We start from the raw sequence: 18,339 nt of genomic DNA, 5'->3' as shown, positions 1-18,339 counted from the left end.
GAGTATACTGACTGATGCAATGTAATGACCAAAATCCTTAACCCTATCCCTGGCCTGGCTTGGCTCCGAGACAGATTCATATGTCTTGTGAGGCCGGAGTTTCGCGGTTTGGTTCTCGTTTGGCTCGACAAATAGCCCGTGGAGAACCACCTGTACCTGTAATGTACCGAGCCCTCAAGGGTACGGGTGTGCCAGTGGAGAAGGGGTATTATTCAGTGACATTCTACTTATGTAACATCACCCTGTTATATAGCCTTGTAATTATTTTTAATGAGAAAAGCTAATTGTGGCTGGCATGTAGCAAAAACACCAGAAAAACAAGTTTGAAAAAATCTGCCCGTTTCATATGGGATCTCTAAAATCGTACCAGTTCATTGGTACTGCTCTGTGAAAGATCTTTACCATGCCATACCCTAAATACCTCACCCAATTTCATACAGTACAGCATCCCAAATGCTTACTTGTAACTGATTGTGTTAAGCTTTCAAACATGTCAAAGGTTCTTCACTTAAAAACAACAATGCTTCACAGTTTATGAAAGATGGTAAGAAAGTTAATAAGCACCCTACACTTTTATACTGTTAAAAAAAAAAAAAAGCTTCAAATTTACAAGTAAAAAAACACTGCCTGTTTTGGTCAATAAAGAACGGAGAAAGACTTGGGCCCAGGAGCCAAGGTGGGAATCGCTAATGCCAGGGTTACTCAGCAGGACACATCAAGGCCACCAAGCTAGTGCTCAAGGCTCACCTCTTCCACACAAATTAGATCATACTTGAACTGCACCTCTGCCTGGCTTTTCTTAATTTAACAGTTCTGGAGCTCGGGGGAGCCTGCTAACTGCCCCTCTGTGCTGGAAGGGTTTTCATCAACTCACAGTGTTTCATCTTAGAGTACTGATTTTTTTTTCCCTTCTCTTCAGTGTGGTTTCTGCAGGGCAAATTCATGTTCAAGTACTTGTACTTAAACCTGTGCAATTTTTATTTAATTCAGGGTTTTTCCTGGCAGGTGTTTTTCTGTTGCGATGCCATTTAGAGCCAACTCACTGAGGCTAACAATAGAATGAGACAGAGGTTTAAAAGCCCCACTGTCAGCTGGCTTTATCATTTGCGTGTTTAATAGGAGGTAAAGCACAGCAGTTTATTACTAGATTATTGAATATAACTCACATTGTGGCTGTTCGCAAGATCTTGAAATCCCCACTGCTGCTTAAATGATAACAGAATTACATTTTGATTGTAGAAAACGGAAAGAAATGCTGACCTTGTGTGTGTGTGTGCGTGTGTGCGCGTGTGTGCGTGTGCGTGCGTGTGTGTGTGTTATTTTAAGTTTATTTTATTTAATTTGTAATCATGTGTACTTTAGATAGGTAGTTTTATTTATTTTTTATTTTATGTATGTATTTACATTTCAAAAATGAAATGTAATTTTCCTTTGATCACCATTGTAAAGGTAATATTTAAACAGCACAGCATTAATTGAGTATTGCACGGAATTGTGTGAGTTCTTATTCCAAAGAGATGCTGGCCCCATAGTAATAGTATGAAGTAGGTGAGGGTTGGTTTGAAGTCAGGGTACCATGTACTAGGGAAATACTATTATTCAGATGCAGACCTGACAGATGGGTTCTGATACAGAACAAGATAATTCAAATTAATTATTGGCATAACAGAACACTGAGCCACTCAGTACAAATCATAACAATGTAATGAAAAGGTAAATAATAATAATAATAATAATAATAATAATAATAATAATAATAATAATAATAATAATAATACATGTCAATTGAAGCTACTTGCCTATTAATATACAAGTTTGGTATCATGAAAGGTATCTGGACTCTGGTATTATTAGTTTATTTAACAGTCTGCAAAAGTCTCAAAGATACCAACATTTTTTTTTTTTTTTAGGTCTATAGACTTTAAAAATAACCTGACAGTTAAAACTGCATATTTTGAGACATAATGTATTTTCTTTTTTACCCTTTAAAACAGTTAAAAAACAAACTGTCGTGACGGCTAACTTTACAGGACACAGCAACAGCAACATGGGAAGCCCATTCCAGGTGCTGCAATACAGAAGGCTTTATGCAGTTTGCTTAAGAACAAAGAATAGAATCCACTGTAACAAGTTGGACCGCACTCTTTGAATTTTCTTTTGCAGAGGTTCGGTGAAACGTGTAACAGAAGAAATGAATCGAATCGACAAAAGGAAGCACGAAAAGTTTACAAACCAGTTTAACTATGCCTTGAATTAACATGCAGACGAGATGTACCTCTTTCAAGCTGAACTGAAGCTGTTCCATTAACAGATTAAACAGAAAAAAGAACTCAACTCAGGCAGCTGCAGTGTACTGCTATACATTTCTTATCTTCTATTATTGCTTTTTATTATAATGTACAGTTAATTGTCTTACTTTTTTTTTTACTCGTGGGAATTTGGTATTTTAGTGTTGCAAGCTTGTAAGCTTTAATTTTCTAATTAACTGAATAATTTAGCTTCCAGCGTAAAATATTTTATGGCATTGGTATGAAGCCAGTTTTTGTATTCCCTGTGCATTTTCTAAAAATGAGCTGTACCTCAATACAGTTTTGCGGTATTCCTTTTACACGGTATTAATTGCAGTGCCACTGATCTTTAACTTTATTGATGTGCTTAAATATTAGTTTAATTGTATACAGTACATATATTTATGTCTCGACTTTAAAAATGTCACATTGTTATATATATACAGTGCCTATAGAAAGTCTACACCCCCTTTCAAAATGTTCACCTTTTGTTGCCTTATAGCCTGGAATTAAAATGCATTAAAGTATATATATATATATATATATATATATATATATATATATATATATATATATATATATATAAATATATATTATTAATAGTGTAGTATCTACACATCCTACCCCACATCTTCCAAGTGAAAAGAAATATTCTAGAAATTTGTAGGAAATTAATTAAAACTGCAATAGCTTGGTTGGATAAGTGTCCACCCACATTGTAATAGCAATCCTAAATTCGTTCAGGTGTAACCAGTCCCATTCAAAATCACACACTAAGCTAAGTGGCCTCCACCTGTGTTAAATTGTAGTGATTCACCTGATTTCAGGATAAATGCAGCAGTTCCTATCAGTTCCCTCTGCTGGGTATTGCATTACAAAGCAAAGATTCAACCATGAGCACCAAGGCACTTTCAAAAGAACTCCAGGACAAAGTTGTTGAAAGGCACAGATCAGGGGATGGGTATAAAAAAAAAATATCAAAGGCCTTGAATATCCCTTGGAGCACGGTCAAGACGATTATTAAGAAGTGGAAATTGTATGGCACCACCAAGACTGCCTAGATGAGGCTGCCCCTCCAAACTGGATGACCGAGCAAGAAGGAGTCTGATCAGAGAGACTACCAAGAGGCCAATGGCAGCTTTGCAAGAGCTACAGGCTTTTATGGCTAAGACTGGTCAAAGTATGCATGTGACAATAATATTCCAAGCACTCCACAAATCTGGTCTGTATGGTAGAGTGGCATGAAGGAAGCCATTACTCAAGAAAGCCCACCTTGAATCCCATTTGAAGTATGCAGAAAAACACTCAGGAGATTCTGTAACCATGTGGCAAAAAGATTTGTGGTCTGACGAAACTAAAATGGAACTTTTTGGCCTAAATGCAAAGTGTTATGTTTGGCTCAAACCCAACACAGCGCATCACCCAAAGAACACCATCCCTACTGTGAAGCATGGTGGTGGCAGCATCATGTTATGGAGATGTTTCTCATCGGCAGGGACTGGGGCACATATCAGGATAGAAGGGAAAATGAATGGAGCAAAGTACAGAGAAGTCCTTGAGGAAAACCTGCTGCCCTCTGCAAGAAAGCTGAAACTGGGACGGAAGTTCACCTTTCAGCATGACAACGACCCAAAGCACACAGCTAAAGCTACGCTGGAGTGGCTAAGGAACAAAAAGGTAAATGTCCTTGAGTGGCCCAGTCAGAGCCCCGACCTAAATCCAATTGAAAATTTGTGGCATTACTTGAAGATTACTGTCCATCAACACTCCCCAAGGAACTTGACAGAGCTTTAACAGTTTTCTAAAGAAATGTCAAATATTGCCAAATCTAGGTGTGAAAAGTTGGTAGAATCCTATCCCAACAGACTCACAGCTGTAATTGCTGCCAAAGGTGCTTCCATCAAGTATTAACTCAGGGGTGTGGAGACTTATCCAATTATTATCCATTTTTTTATTTTTAATATATATATTTTTTTCTCAACAAAAACTTTTTTCCCCTTAACAGTGTGGAGTATGGTGTTTAGATAAGTGGAAAAAATCCTCATTTAAATGCATGAAATTCTAAGGCACTGACACAACAAAATGTGAAAAAAGGTCAAGGGGATGTAGACTTTCTATAGGCACTGTATATATGATTTTTCAAGCGTTATTTTAATTTTTTTTTCTTTGATTTATTTTTTTTAGGCAGGATCGCTATGGGCCGAACTACAGAGCAAGCACCCAGTACTGAAATTCTACTGGAAGCTATATGTGACATCACAATCGGTGGGGTTGTCATATTTCAACAACTAAATGCAGTAATTATAATTCAACAACTAAATGCAGTAATTATATTATTAAGACCTTTATATTATATATTTATATGGCCATTAAGAAAATATTGTATCTAGTATCAGAACCTTTTATCAGCTAGAATTAGAATTAGTATTCCATTCCAGTGGAACCTTGATACATAATTTGTTATAAAACTTGTAAACCCATTGGCTAATACTGTGCCACACGACCAAAAATTATTTGTGCTCACAAACTGGCCACTACTAGGCACTGTAGCAGTCAGTGGTCAAGGAACTGTTGCCCTCGGACTTCACAGGTTTAATAAAACAGTCTGCAATTTCTTTATTGCCTTTTAAACAATTTTTCATTATAATCTCAACGTCAGTCATAATTTTTCATAATATTTAGATGGAAACAGTTTTGACTGCCCCAGTCACACAGGCTGCTCACAGAAACTCACTGGTATTGCTCGCCAACTTCTATAGTATTTGTATCTCTTTGTATCTCTGTATTTAAAGTCACTCGAATCAGGATTGAAAGGGCTGAAGGTAAGAAGTAGGAGAGCTGTGCTACCACTATAAAAGATGTGAATACTATTAAATAAAGAAGCATGGTTATTGTTCTGATAGTCAATTCTTCGAGACCATCGTAAGGTGAGTTGATGTTGTCATCTCATCACAGTTGAATAAAAAAGAAATTGTCGTCTTGTGTGCTAACAGTAATGATAAAAAAAAAAAAAATGCAATAATTCTACAGTGGATATGCCACAGCCAATGTCATATTATCCAGGAAATAATTCTTAATGAAGCCAGCTTTGCAACATTTTTCTTTTTTTGCTCTGGTTTTATTCATGTTGAATGAAAAGCTGAGATTTGTCAGAATTTTTGGGGGATGTTTCTTTTTATCAATTTTTATATACACAAATTTCTCTTTTACAAAACACAGTGTATTTCCACTGTGATGAAGCACATTTAAGACAAAACAAATACGCAAGATGAAGGACAAGGTCAAGATCTGTTTATAATTTCTGATTGTGTTGTGTGTGTATTACTACTGTCATAAAAACAACACAGAAAGCTCACCTGTTACCTGTATATTGTGTTGCAGTAAAGCCAGTCTCTGTGGTGATCTTAACTAAGCAGTCATTTGCTCTTACAAGCCAGTAAACCTATTTTTTTGTTTGTAATACAAGTAACATGTAAGGCATTTTGAATAAGCAGCCATAATTTAGTCTAATGACCAGTTAGTTAGTCTATGTTAATTATGTGAAAGAAGTATATATGAGTTAAAGATGAGGGATGCTTTGGGAAACGTTTTTTTTCCTTGCTTCAGAAAGCTGCCATATCTTCTGTGGTTAAACACATTCCTTTCAATTACCATTAAATATTTTTGAACTCAGTATGAAGCAGGAACTGGTTCATCTGTTAGGGTGGGGGTATTATTTTTTCCCAGGACACCACTCTGTTTGCTTTCCTCATCAATATAACCAGCAGTAGCAGCCCAGGGCTCAATTGATAGTACATGACCCATCCTAATGGACCAAAAGATCAGACAATAGCCAGGATAATGCCCTTAAATGAAGGGGGCAACAGGGGCAATGTTCAAGAGTCTTCTATGTATCTGGTCTTTTCTAGGACATGTAATGTATATAGTGCTGTAAAACCAATTGTTTGCATCTATTCCTTAGAGCAATGACACAACAAAAGCTGTTTTACTGGTTGGGATGTGAGAGCACTATATTAGCCTTTCATCTGAAATAGTTTACAGTTAACCCACTATATTCACTATCCTGATCCACCAACTGTCTTCCATTAAATTGCTGTCTCTGGGAATTGTTTTGTTTAAGCTGTTATGTGTTCATTGACCAGCAGGTGGCGAGGAGGTATGTATGTATTTATTTATTTTTATCGCTGAACAATAAGCTTTTAAGATGATTGATATCATTATACCCCTTATTAATAGGTAAGAAAAACTGTTGTACTACTTATATTTCAGGTTCTTTAGTAAAAACAGAACATTCTGGTTTTATGTTTTTCCAAAGTTAACAGACTAATACACATTGGGTGAATATCTCTGTGTTTAAAAATTTGGTTCAATTTGATTTTATAATAACATCAAACACACGATCAAACGCTTTCACAAAATCAGTACAAGTAGCCTAAAAACACCAATTTAATATTATATTATAATAGCATTAATAAAGGCTTCAGACAGGTCAATATATGTATATTTATTTACAGCATTTATAAGAGAAGTTGCCTTAAATGCTTTTTGGGGTGTAAAAAACCTTTCTAAATTAGGTAAGATCCTAAAACAAGACACCCAAGCTCTTAAAGTGTGTGTGTGTGTGTGTGTGTGTGTGTGTGTGTGTGTGTGTGTGTGTGTGTGTGTGTGTGTGTGTGTGAACATATTTGCAATAGATTTATTTGTAAAGCACACAGTGAGACTGGGTGGTGAAACCTTGTAGCTTATCTTTAGTAATGTTTTCGGTTGACAAATGTCTTAGTTTTCCACACAGCCTTTACAGTAAATATACAATGCAGTGATTATATGATTCTAAAACACCGGAAGGTGTGTGGTTATTCTGAGATGAACCTGTCCGTAAGGTGCCTTGATGGGCAAAAGGTTCATCCATGTGAGGATGGGGTTGTCTCTGTACAAAGCACACCATCTGTGTGTCTAATAAAGTCATATTTAAAAATGATATAGTGGTAAGATTAGGAAAATAGTTTCATGCAAAAAAAAAAAAAATTAAACTATTCATTTTGTGGTATAGCTCAGCTATGGTGTACTGTCTCATCTCTGTTGTTGTAGCCAAGGATTTCAAAACTTGCATTTCTCCACAATCGCATCAAAAAATTCTTACCTCATAGCAGGTACTTACATCTTGGCAGTTTCTTACTAGCTCTGTAACACAGCAGTGTGGTTTTCACTTCACAAAAAAATTATGCAAGCTTAGCATGGCGGTAAATGCTTTGTGTCTATGGCGCAGTGTATTTAGTAAACGTATGTGTGTGTGTGGTTTATGGCATTACAGTGGATTAGAGTGTTGTAATGTACATGTTAAAAGATATTGGCTGCACTGTTTTATTGGAAATTAATTAAACCGTAAGTGCACATGTAATTGTCCTGTTAATTAGTGCCACATAATGGGACATCAATTCCAGTTTAATTAATTTCAAAACAAATGTAAAATATAAACAGGCTTAACTCTAGTGGTTAGGTGAACTGTTGCCTATACACTAGTTTTTTGTATTTTTTTGTTTTTTTAAGCTGAATGTTTATTTATGTTTTAAAATAGACAGATTCCTATGATGTGACAATTACACTCAGCGGTTTGCAGTGTGAAGTTTGTTTCCATATTATTTGTTTTTATAGTCTGAGTAACATCTGAATGATCTCAAATGACAATAATATTTGTCCTGATATGCTCAGTATTATGTATTGTAGCCTGTCCCATAAATCTTCATTTAAGTGTAGAATTCATGACAGAAAGCAATTTTTCTAATATGACATCAGATTATCTCTGACATAAATTTATTGGATTTATATCAATAAATACCATAAAGAGCATGGAGCTGGCGTTAATAGTAGTTTGCTTAACCTCTGGAGGGGTTATAATTTAACCAGGTAGGTCATTTTTATACCTGATGTAGATCAATTTAATAGTGTCACTGCAGTGGGGTCTGTTCAATTGGACTAAACGGCCCGGTGTTTAGATCTGCCATTGTTTAAATCTATTAGAGATGTACCAGAGCTCAAACCTAAACATTCTAGCCAGTAGTGGTAAATGAAACGTATTGTATATATATATATTTTTTACGGCATAAATGGACCACATTTGTTTGTCGATGTACTGAGCCAGCAGCTAAGTAATGGTTGGGACACGGGACCTCGCGCTGTGGGATAAATGACATATTGTGATTTTGTCTACACGGAACATGACTTATTATTCAGTGAAGAGTTTAAACATTCTATCCTGCTAAAATGCGTAATTCTATTTAATTGGAAATGCAATAGACGGGTGAGGAGGACAACTGAAGCACGATTGCAGACTCCAGCAATGGCACGTTAAATGTCAGTCACGCTATGATTTTTAAATAAATGAAAGGAAGCATTGTAAAATGCTCAAAACATAAAATACTACACGCATGTTCTTAATGGAATCCCTTGCTGTTACAGACTGCAGTTGGCAACTGGGAACTCAATTTCGTTCAGATTAATTCTTCAGCGATCTCCCCCTTGTGGCGAGTGCACCCTCTTTACTTGGTTGCATAAGCGCATTTAGTATAGCCACATCAACTGGGTAATAATTTATTCGCTTGACTCTCGCTTATTTACATTTTATGAGATTTTAGTTGTCTATGAACAGATACACATTTTCTGTCTAAAATTATAACATCTCTTCACTTCACAGGTTGTCAAAAATGCTCAACAGGGGAAGCAAGATGAAAAAAACTGATAGGAACAGAAAGCTACAACACATTGTGTGGATAACAGTGCAGGGTGCGAATCGTACATTCACGCAGTCAAATCAAACAAAATCAGCACAAACTAACTTTCTGAATACCATAGATAATACGTGGAACCGATTGCATAGCTGCAAAAAAACAATTAACCCTTAAGTACATTTACCATAGCTTATACTGTGTTAAGCTAAGCAATACGTTTACAAGTAACTAAAAATGCAACAGCAATACATTACCAGACGCGTCGGCTGTATTCAACTTTAAGGTTTGTCTAGAATAAAGGAATTGCTGTCCCCGTAGAAGGGGTAAAAAAAGCCTGGTAACTTTATGTTTGTGATAAGCGTGTGTGTGTATGTAAAATGTTTTGTTAAAAGCAATGCAAAATGTTTACAATCAAGAAATGAGTAATAATAATGATAATAATAATAATAATAATAATAATAATAATAAATAATAATAATAATAATAATAATAATAATAATATAATTTCGTACCCAAGAGAGTTTCAACGAATTATTAAAACCAAACTTTTTTTTTTGTTTTTAAGTGACTTGTAAGGCAAAGATTACAGTGAAAGTGTATAAGTTCATTGGTTTTCTATTTGCGTGTTTTGCTATAATAATGCAACGGTAGCTACAATAACATAAATATCAAGAACGCGAAAAAGCAGCTTTGCCAATGGAGGTCACTTGCACTGCAAACCAAATGTTTAAGAATGAATTATAAATCTTAAACAATAAATAAAACACTGTAATCACATTTTTTTTTTTTTTTTTTGCATATAATTACCGATCTTTTTGGAATCAGATTTACATTGTAATGATTATTTTAGATTTTTTTGTGTGCAGCTAAAGTAAATTGATCAGACAATTAAAATAAACAGTAACATTTTTTTTTAAATTTGTATAATTCAAAACACACACACTTCTTTAGTAAAGTTCTGTTCGGATATCCACGTGAAAATAACAACTTTTCAGGCAATTTACAATCAAATTATATTTGTCTTATGGTATAACAATAACTATAATCATTACAATAACTAGAACTATAACTAGAAATGACTTTAGGCTGGTATAATTTTACCACCTGAACATGCCAGTTTAAAACACTTTTCTAAAGAGTCAGTAATGCTATTTGCTCTGTAAAAACAAAACAAAAACACTTTTTAAAATTGATATATCGACTAGTCAGTGTTTAATCTAGTTACCCTGAGATTAAATGGGTATATATATTTTTTTAAAAAAAAAAAAAAAAAAAAAACATTCTTTAGTCTTCAGACAAAACCGTTACAATGAAAATAAGCTTGAGGAGTTTTACAATGATTTACAACGATCTGCTTTTATATACAATAACATCACAAGCCATTCCAGATGTCTGATGTTATAAAACATAGTTTCCGAATGAAATGTTTATGCCGTTTATTTATTTGATACTGTTCATTATCAGTTTTTCGTCATTTAAATATATTAAAAAATACACTTATTACAGACTCGTCACCATCCAAATGGTAAACATATTTCACAATGCAGATGATAGAAAATAATTCCATTTAATGTCACTTGTGGCAGAACGAAAATCATACAAGTACTAAAATTCAACGCTGGTCGTTTTTGTATCAATTTTAAATATATATTTTTAAAAACATATGCCTAGAGGGAACTTAAAAAGAGAAAGGCTGCCATGTTGACGAAAGCATCAAATACGTTACTTTCCTCCATGTAGCGTTTAATGTATTCATTGTAATCATCTTTAAAGTTTTAAAAAGTGACAAATCACCCTTTAAGTTTATGTATCTTTTTTGTAATTGTGTTATAATAAACAGTTATTGAACTCGTATAGTTTAGGTATAAGTTTGTTTCTCTTCCTTTACAAGTGCGAAGTATAAAACGCCGGCGCCCCGTAAGCTTGTGATCCCAAAACAAAAGGGGACAGGACTGCGTGGCTTGACAGGAAGGGCAACTGGGCAGTGCAGACCAGCCCGCCTGGTCCGTGACCCGGGTAACCGGTGTGCATTGACAGCTGGCCTCCTATTGGAGGAGAAGGGCTCAGTTGACTCAAACCACCGCTAAGCCCGCTCCCTGGTCCTCCTCCGCCACCGCCCCCTGTCGGGGCGCTGGTATCTGCGCCAGGGTTTTGCTTCTTCCACTTGGTCCGGCGGTTCTGGAACCAGATTTTCACCTGTGTCTCCGTCAGACTGAGTGAAAGAGCCAGATTCAGCCTCTCGCAGACGGACAGATAGCGGGTGGACTTGAATTTATTCTCCAGAGCTACTAGCTGTTCGTAGGTGAAGGCTGTCCGGGCTCGCCGGGGTTTGCCTGACTTGGAATCTGAACCACTGCGTTTCCTCTTAGGCTTGGCCTGGCTCTGATCGGGCTGCCCTTGTTGCTGCTGACTCCCCGGGGTTGAACTTCGAGTCACTGAGTCACCTTCTTCTTGGTGGGATCAGTGGGTCGGGTACTCGGCCTTTCCGGGTGACGACGAGAGGAGCGCGACGGGTCGATGAGCAGGACGTACAGTGAGAACCCCACTACACACAGATGAAGACAGACTTGCGGAAAAGTGTAAGAAGCCAGCAATATGTTTTGACGCAGAAACTTTTGTTTTGTGTTTATGCGATCAATTTGAAAACGTTAGCTTAATAACATGTTCATTTATTTTGTTTGTTTTAGGCTAATTTTAACGAGGGAGCCCTCGCAAGTTTTTTGTTAATATAGATTATAAATAATAATATTATTATTATAATATAATATACTTAATATATTAATATATATAATACAAGTTTTAGGAAAATCAGTTACTTTTTATAACACAACCTCTTTTAAATGCGAATATTTCAGGATTTAAAAAACATAGAGGGAAAACCACCAATGGTAGGGTACTAGAATAAAAACAAAACAAAAATGTAGCTCTTTTTTATTCACTTAACTTTTACAGACACGTTTTTAGGTTTGTGGAAATACAACTTAAACATTTTTATATATTCCTTTATATAAACTGAATATCTAAATCAGTCATAATAAAGGTGTGCTATATAATAATAATAATAATAATAATAATAATAATAATAATAATAATAATAATAATAATAATAAATTGCATCAACTGTATTTATTTTTCTCTCTATCATTTATTTATGCCAACAAATGAAAAGAGCTTATACTTTGATAAGTTATTACAGTTATTAAACAAAACATTAATCACACAATAATATGTATTTTTCAATGAAAAAAAATGAAAAATGAACATGCAAAGGCAGATTAACTTTATTTATTTTTTAAACAAGCAATGCTTAATCCCGTTGTAAAGGGAATTACATTTGTACTATAATTTAATTTTAATTTACAGTACGTTTGTAAGTCGTTTTCAAATTTAATTTCTAATTTATAATAATCGCAAGACTACTAAACAGTTATATTGATTAGAAGAACATACAGGGAGATATAAACACAGTTAAACAGTGTTTGTCTAATGCACAGACTAAGTATTTCATTTATATTTAATCACAATGTAACCTATATCGACAGGAACTCAAATAAAAAGATCATTTAGCATTTAACGCTTTGTAAAACTTAGAAGGCCCCATATTTTAGTAGCTATATAACCTATAATGCATTGTATTATTTTACCTTTTTGAAATCCTTTTAAATTAACTAAATGAGAACGCAGTTCCTTTGGTTGTTTAGTATCTAAAACCAGTATTATTATTATTATTATTATATTATTATTATTATTATTATTATTATTATAATAATAATAATAATAATAATAATAATAATAATAATAATAAAAAGTTTGAAGTACACGCAAATCAATATCACAATGCTAGCAATCACAAGATGTCTTAATCATCAAACTTCTGTTTTATTAAAATACCTTTATCATACCTTTATCGCGGAGGGCCCAAAACCGCAGGAAAAAATTCCTTCCTTTTTTTAATGGAATACCTCAGTTGAATTATTATTATTATTATTATTATTATTATTATTATTATTATTATTATTATTATTATTATAAAGCATGTATAACATTTAAATTATGAACGAACCATTTTCTATAATATAATACAAACTAGATGTTTATTATATAAATATATAAAATAACAAAGTTGTACAAACCAGATATAGTTAACGCAGTTTTTATATACCTTCCAAGTTCTTTATATTCTTAATTTGTTAGCATTTGTTTTCAGAAAGACATGAGGGATAGATCTGCACGCAAATACGTTTCAATATGAAGTGGGCTATTCCCTATTACTACATAGTCACACAGTCACAATATTTAGCATTTAGTTTTCTTTTGTTTTCAAAAAATATATATTTTAAACATATCTGACAGTAAGTAATTTAATACCATAATTAGTACGTGGTCATGACCAGTGCGTAAATGCCAATGTTAGGGCTCTGCTAAACAAGTATAATCAATTTTTGGAAAGAATAAAAACATTTATCAGTATATTAGACTGTAGTAGACATCAATCAATGTCAGTGTCTTTAAGCAATTTAACGTCTCCCGGTTATGATCACTTTGAAATAAGTCATTGAAATTTCAGGCATTGATAGACTCAGTGACAAGTAAATCGTATTCTGCACTGTTTTTGGCAGTGCAGAATATACTGAACCTTCCTTCAATAACGTGTATTATAAATTTAGCAACAATCTCATTGCCATAGGCTGTAGCATATACCAAAAAAGCCGAATATGTTGTATCTAATGGCAGTATTAGAGATTGAAATTGTAGCCCAATCTTTAAGAATCAGTGTTGTCATGTGGGATTAACAGTGACAATCTTGGTTTATATTTTTGAGGGGAAAAAAAAGCAATCTGCTTCTTTGGGTCGAAGGCAATTCACGATCAATAACATCCCTTAATACGTGTAATAGGTTTTAATCGAGTAATTATCCAAATTTGACCCTATAATTTAGATGTTGGAGGGAAGTTTGCAAGCTGCCTGAAAGAGATATGCACAATTCGATAATAGGATATCGACCAGATCAGTACACGCCACTCTGGAGCGATTTTCTCCATTATGTTGCCTCTTTAACGCTGCTAAGCACATTTTACCTTAAATGTAATCGAAGGAATTTAATTGTTTTTCTACAGATAACCAGCGTTTTGTCACAATTAGCCCGATTCGTCCTAAAAAAGAGCCAAGGGGAGAGGATGAAAATTGAATCTGTCGCCCAGAGCACAAATGAACAGGTTAGGGCGAGAGAGATGTGTCGGAAGATTGTGGCTCATGAGCTTAGAAAGCTATAATGATAAAACAGTTTTAAAGCCGCTTCGATTCTCCACTAACAGTTATTTTTGGCAGACCGCTTTATAACTTTTCTCTTGCGGCTATACATATGAATTTGTTTGCTTTCTTTTGCATTTAAAGTCAGTAAAATAGAACACACACACATACACACACACACACACACACACACACACACACACACACACACACACACACACACACACACACACACACACCACACACAAGTTTGTATTCCTATACTTGTGGGGACTTCTCACTGACTCTCACTATATTTTTATTTACTATTTCTAAATCCAGTCAGATAAAACTCCTCACAGGGTGAAAGTCGACAACAAACTAAATATTTTTGCACTTTTAGGTTATTTTTATTTTTTATTTATTTTTTTTAAAGGCATATTTAGTTCTTAAAAAGGTGTTTTACAAAGTGGGAACGTCCGCACGACGTCGTTCTTTCAGGAGTTAATATCTTTGTGGGGACATTTTCTCAAATTTTGTCCTCACATTGACAGTAATACCTACCCACACACGCACACACACATACATTCACAGTGACAGTACTATATATACATTACTTATACAGTATAAGAGAAAATAGGATTCATTTAAAAATGCAGATACATTAACTACATGTAGCTGAATTAACCATTTAATAATATGTGTTACATTCACAGTTCTCTGATTGTACACACGCTTTATAGACCAACACCATAGTACAACCGCCTATCAACAAAGAAGCATACTCTTATATCTTATTCACATTAATACAATACATGTCTATATATATATATATATAAATCATGTACTTTTAGATCAGTTCCAAAGGTCCCAGTAATGCACTGCACATAAAAATATGCATTTTCTTCTTTACAAAAGTTTCCAAATATTACTTTCATATAACTTTTTCAGTGTCTTTTTTTCATATAGCTTTACATATAGGATGAATATTACTACTACCCAATTCAAAAAGAGAGAACACAAATAATTGACATCTCGATTGTCTGTATCGTTCTGTAAAGATTGCATTTTATAAATTCAAACATATTGAAACAGTAAATACACGTTTTATTATATGGAGATGCGCATTCGTTCGAATTGCTGAGGTTTGTATAGTAAAACAACCTTTGAGCTTAAATGAAAACTCAAACTTAAAAAAAAAATTAAAAAATCAAAAAGCTATATTATTGTTGGTACGTTATACTTACTGATCAAATCTGTTGACTTTTTGCACGTGTCATAACCTTCAGCGAGAGCTTTTTGATCTGCAATTTCTAGAGCTGAGTCTTCGGCACCTCTATTCTCGGCTCCCAGTGAGAAATCGTTGCTGTTTCTGTACAGAATACTGGAACCGTGGCGCTTTTTACTGGTAAATTTGTTAGGGTCCAAAATGTCTAGTACTGAAAATGAGGTGGTCCTGTGAACGGTTGGTGGTACCACCACGGCTACCTCTTGTCCCGGCGAGTTGCATTGATTGTTTCCTTGCTGTCTGTCTCTGTTGGCAGAGCATGAGAAAATCGACAGCTCGTTGCCAGAAAGCCTCTGTTCACCGTGACTGTCCATGCTTTCTGCGTGAATGTTGCAGGGCGCCGCTTCTGACGCGGCTACGACCACCACTGGCGCTGGGGACGAGAAGTCACCCACCTGAATCTTGTCTCTACTCACGTTCATGGCTCCCAAATAGGAGCAGAAGCAATGTGTCTTTCAATCGCACCAAACCCCTATCCGCTTTGTGCGAAAAATTGTATTTACGCCAGACGTTTGAGAAGTTGTTACTGTTGTTGATTTCTGCAACAGCAGCCTTGTCCTAAGCACCTCCACGAAACAGTCCACCTTCTCTGCTTGTATCAGACTTTCAGAATGAAGTCAGAAGGCGGTGGTCCACTAGAGTATGATGCTCTCCACCGCTCTGCTCTTTACTTATTTATTTTTTTGGTTCTTTGACTGTCCCTGGAGGACACTCCTCTGTTTATGTCCCCCCTTTGCACGCGTCTGACTGCACCTTATTTATGCATTCATATTCAGCTGCGGATTGTAATTGGCTACAAATTAATCCCGTGACCCTAATAGCCTGTAATCTCCAACCGAGAGCGAGAGAGAGTGAAGGATGATGTTGCTTGTGATACACTTGGCTGTCAGCTTTGTTTGAGCACCCCTCCACTCAACTGGAAAGCATCTAAATAGCCTGATTTTATTTTTGGAGGGGGGCTGGTGGGTATAATAATGATGATGGCTTATTTTAGTAATCAAAGTATCAATGCAAGTCCTCAAAAAAAAAAAAAAAAAAAAAAAAAAAAAAAAAAAAAAAAAGACGGGCATTTCGTATCATATTTGTACCTCTTAGTTTTGTATTTCTGGTAAAATAATAAATTATTTAAAGTACACACACACACACACACACACACACACACACACACACACACACACACACACACACATATATATATATATATATATATATATATATATATATATATATATATATATATATATATATATATATATATATATATATATATATTCAGAAACCATGCAAAAGCATATTATTATATTAAGTTGGTACTGTCCAACATTATCCTTTGCTGTGAACACAACTATATTGTGATAATGCTGTTGAATAATAAATAAATAAATAAATACTGTGGATATCATTCTTTAAAAAAAAACAAATAGTTGAAGTTATTCTGTTTACACCAACAGTTTTAATGCTTTCGCCAGCATTCTTACTTAATAGAAAAGCTAAATTAATGTATTCAGAGAATGATGCAATAAACGCAGTAATACCCCTTTCAGTGAAATATTGATTTATTAATTAAGAAGGTATTTTATTCTGGAAAAGCAATTACACTATTAATCACATTTGAATCACAAATATTCATTTTTTTCTGCTTGTGTGTGTGTGTGTGTGTACACACACACACACACACACACACACACACACACACACACACACACACACATATATATATAGTATTTTTTTATTTCTTTTTTTGGGCGCACTGGGTCTGTAGTGCTCAGGACACCGTGAATTAGCTGCCAAAAATAAAACTGGAAGCCTTGTGACACATACAAGGACAGGTCGTTTGCAATTACCTCGGGCAATGATCCTTTGGAAAGCAGAAATTAAAAGTTGGGAAAAATAAATGGGTAAAACAATCATCTGTAATTTTGGTTGGGGTGAACATGATTAGCCCATCAGAGTGTCGAACCCTGGGGAGTAGGTCTGCAGTTTTGCATTCAGAGACTGGCGGCAACGGCAGCAGCAGCAGCGGCTCACAATCTGTAATGTAATAGCTATTAGATTTTAATCAGGGACCCCTTCCGTGTCCTTTCTCACAACGACTTTAATGGGCTTGCCTTTATAAATTAATTTCAATGTTTTTTTTTTGCATCGTGGATAATCAAACATGGGTATAATTGTAAACGAGCTGATGTACTTGTCTGTAAACGTGGCTCACACGTGTACATTTAATTTCTACACTTCTTTCACAATTGATTCTTATGCATACGCTTGCTGATTCTGTGGGGGAAAAAACGTTTTTCTTTGTATACTTTAATTCAAATTACACCTTGTTTTTATGCACTTGAGTGTTTAATTTGGTATGTTTAAAGAGACACAAATTATTAATGTTTGACAACTGTTCAACTTCAAAATAACATGAAGGTTCTATATTGGTATGTACGTGTAACAGTTATTTTTATTATCATTGGTTAATAACATTGTCACGTATGCATTTTTTTTTTTTGTTTTTGTTTCGGGAAAATTAACCCATCTTAGAAAAAACAAACAAAGAAAGAAACAAAAAACTAATCGAAAATTACTAAAATTGACATAAAAGGGAGAACGACCTCTATTCATAGAGATATCCATAGAGATGTTGCAGTAGCCCTAATCCCAATTGATTGGTCATAATGCGCTCCTCTGTGGGCATCTCAACTCGTCTGCCAGCACTGGTTAGTTATCCTGTAACTGGAGCACTGCACCTGATCACTGGGGCACGCGGATGAGTTGTGACATGTCGGGTAATCTCTTTTTCACCTAGAGCAGATGACCGTTG

The 18,339-nt window shown here is 34.9% G+C and overlaps 1 protein-coding gene across 1 annotated transcript in view; it reads right to left on the bottom strand.

Moving 5' to 3' along the window:
• Nucleotides 1–10,897: 10,897 nt before the first annotated feature.
• Nucleotides 10,898–18,339, bottom strand: part of LOC121326203 (NK1 transcription factor-related protein 1-like) — a 65,580-nt gene continuing 58,138 nt past the window's right edge. The window contains exon 2 of the mRNA XM_041269421.1: nucleotides 10,898–11,423. Coding sequence (XP_041125355.1) covers nucleotides 10,898–11,423 — 526 coding nt within the window. The remainder of the gene's footprint in view (nucleotides 11,424–18,339) is intronic.

This window comes from Polyodon spathula, chromosome 2, assembly GCF_017654505.1.
Source record: "Polyodon spathula isolate WHYD16114869_AA chromosome 2, ASM1765450v1, whole genome shotgun sequence".
Lineage (NCBI taxonomy): Eukaryota > Metazoa > Chordata > Actinopteri > Acipenseriformes > Polyodontidae > Polyodon > Polyodon spathula.
The sequence above is the reverse complement of the archived record's forward strand: the minus strand, read 5'-3'. Positions and strand labels throughout refer to the sequence as shown.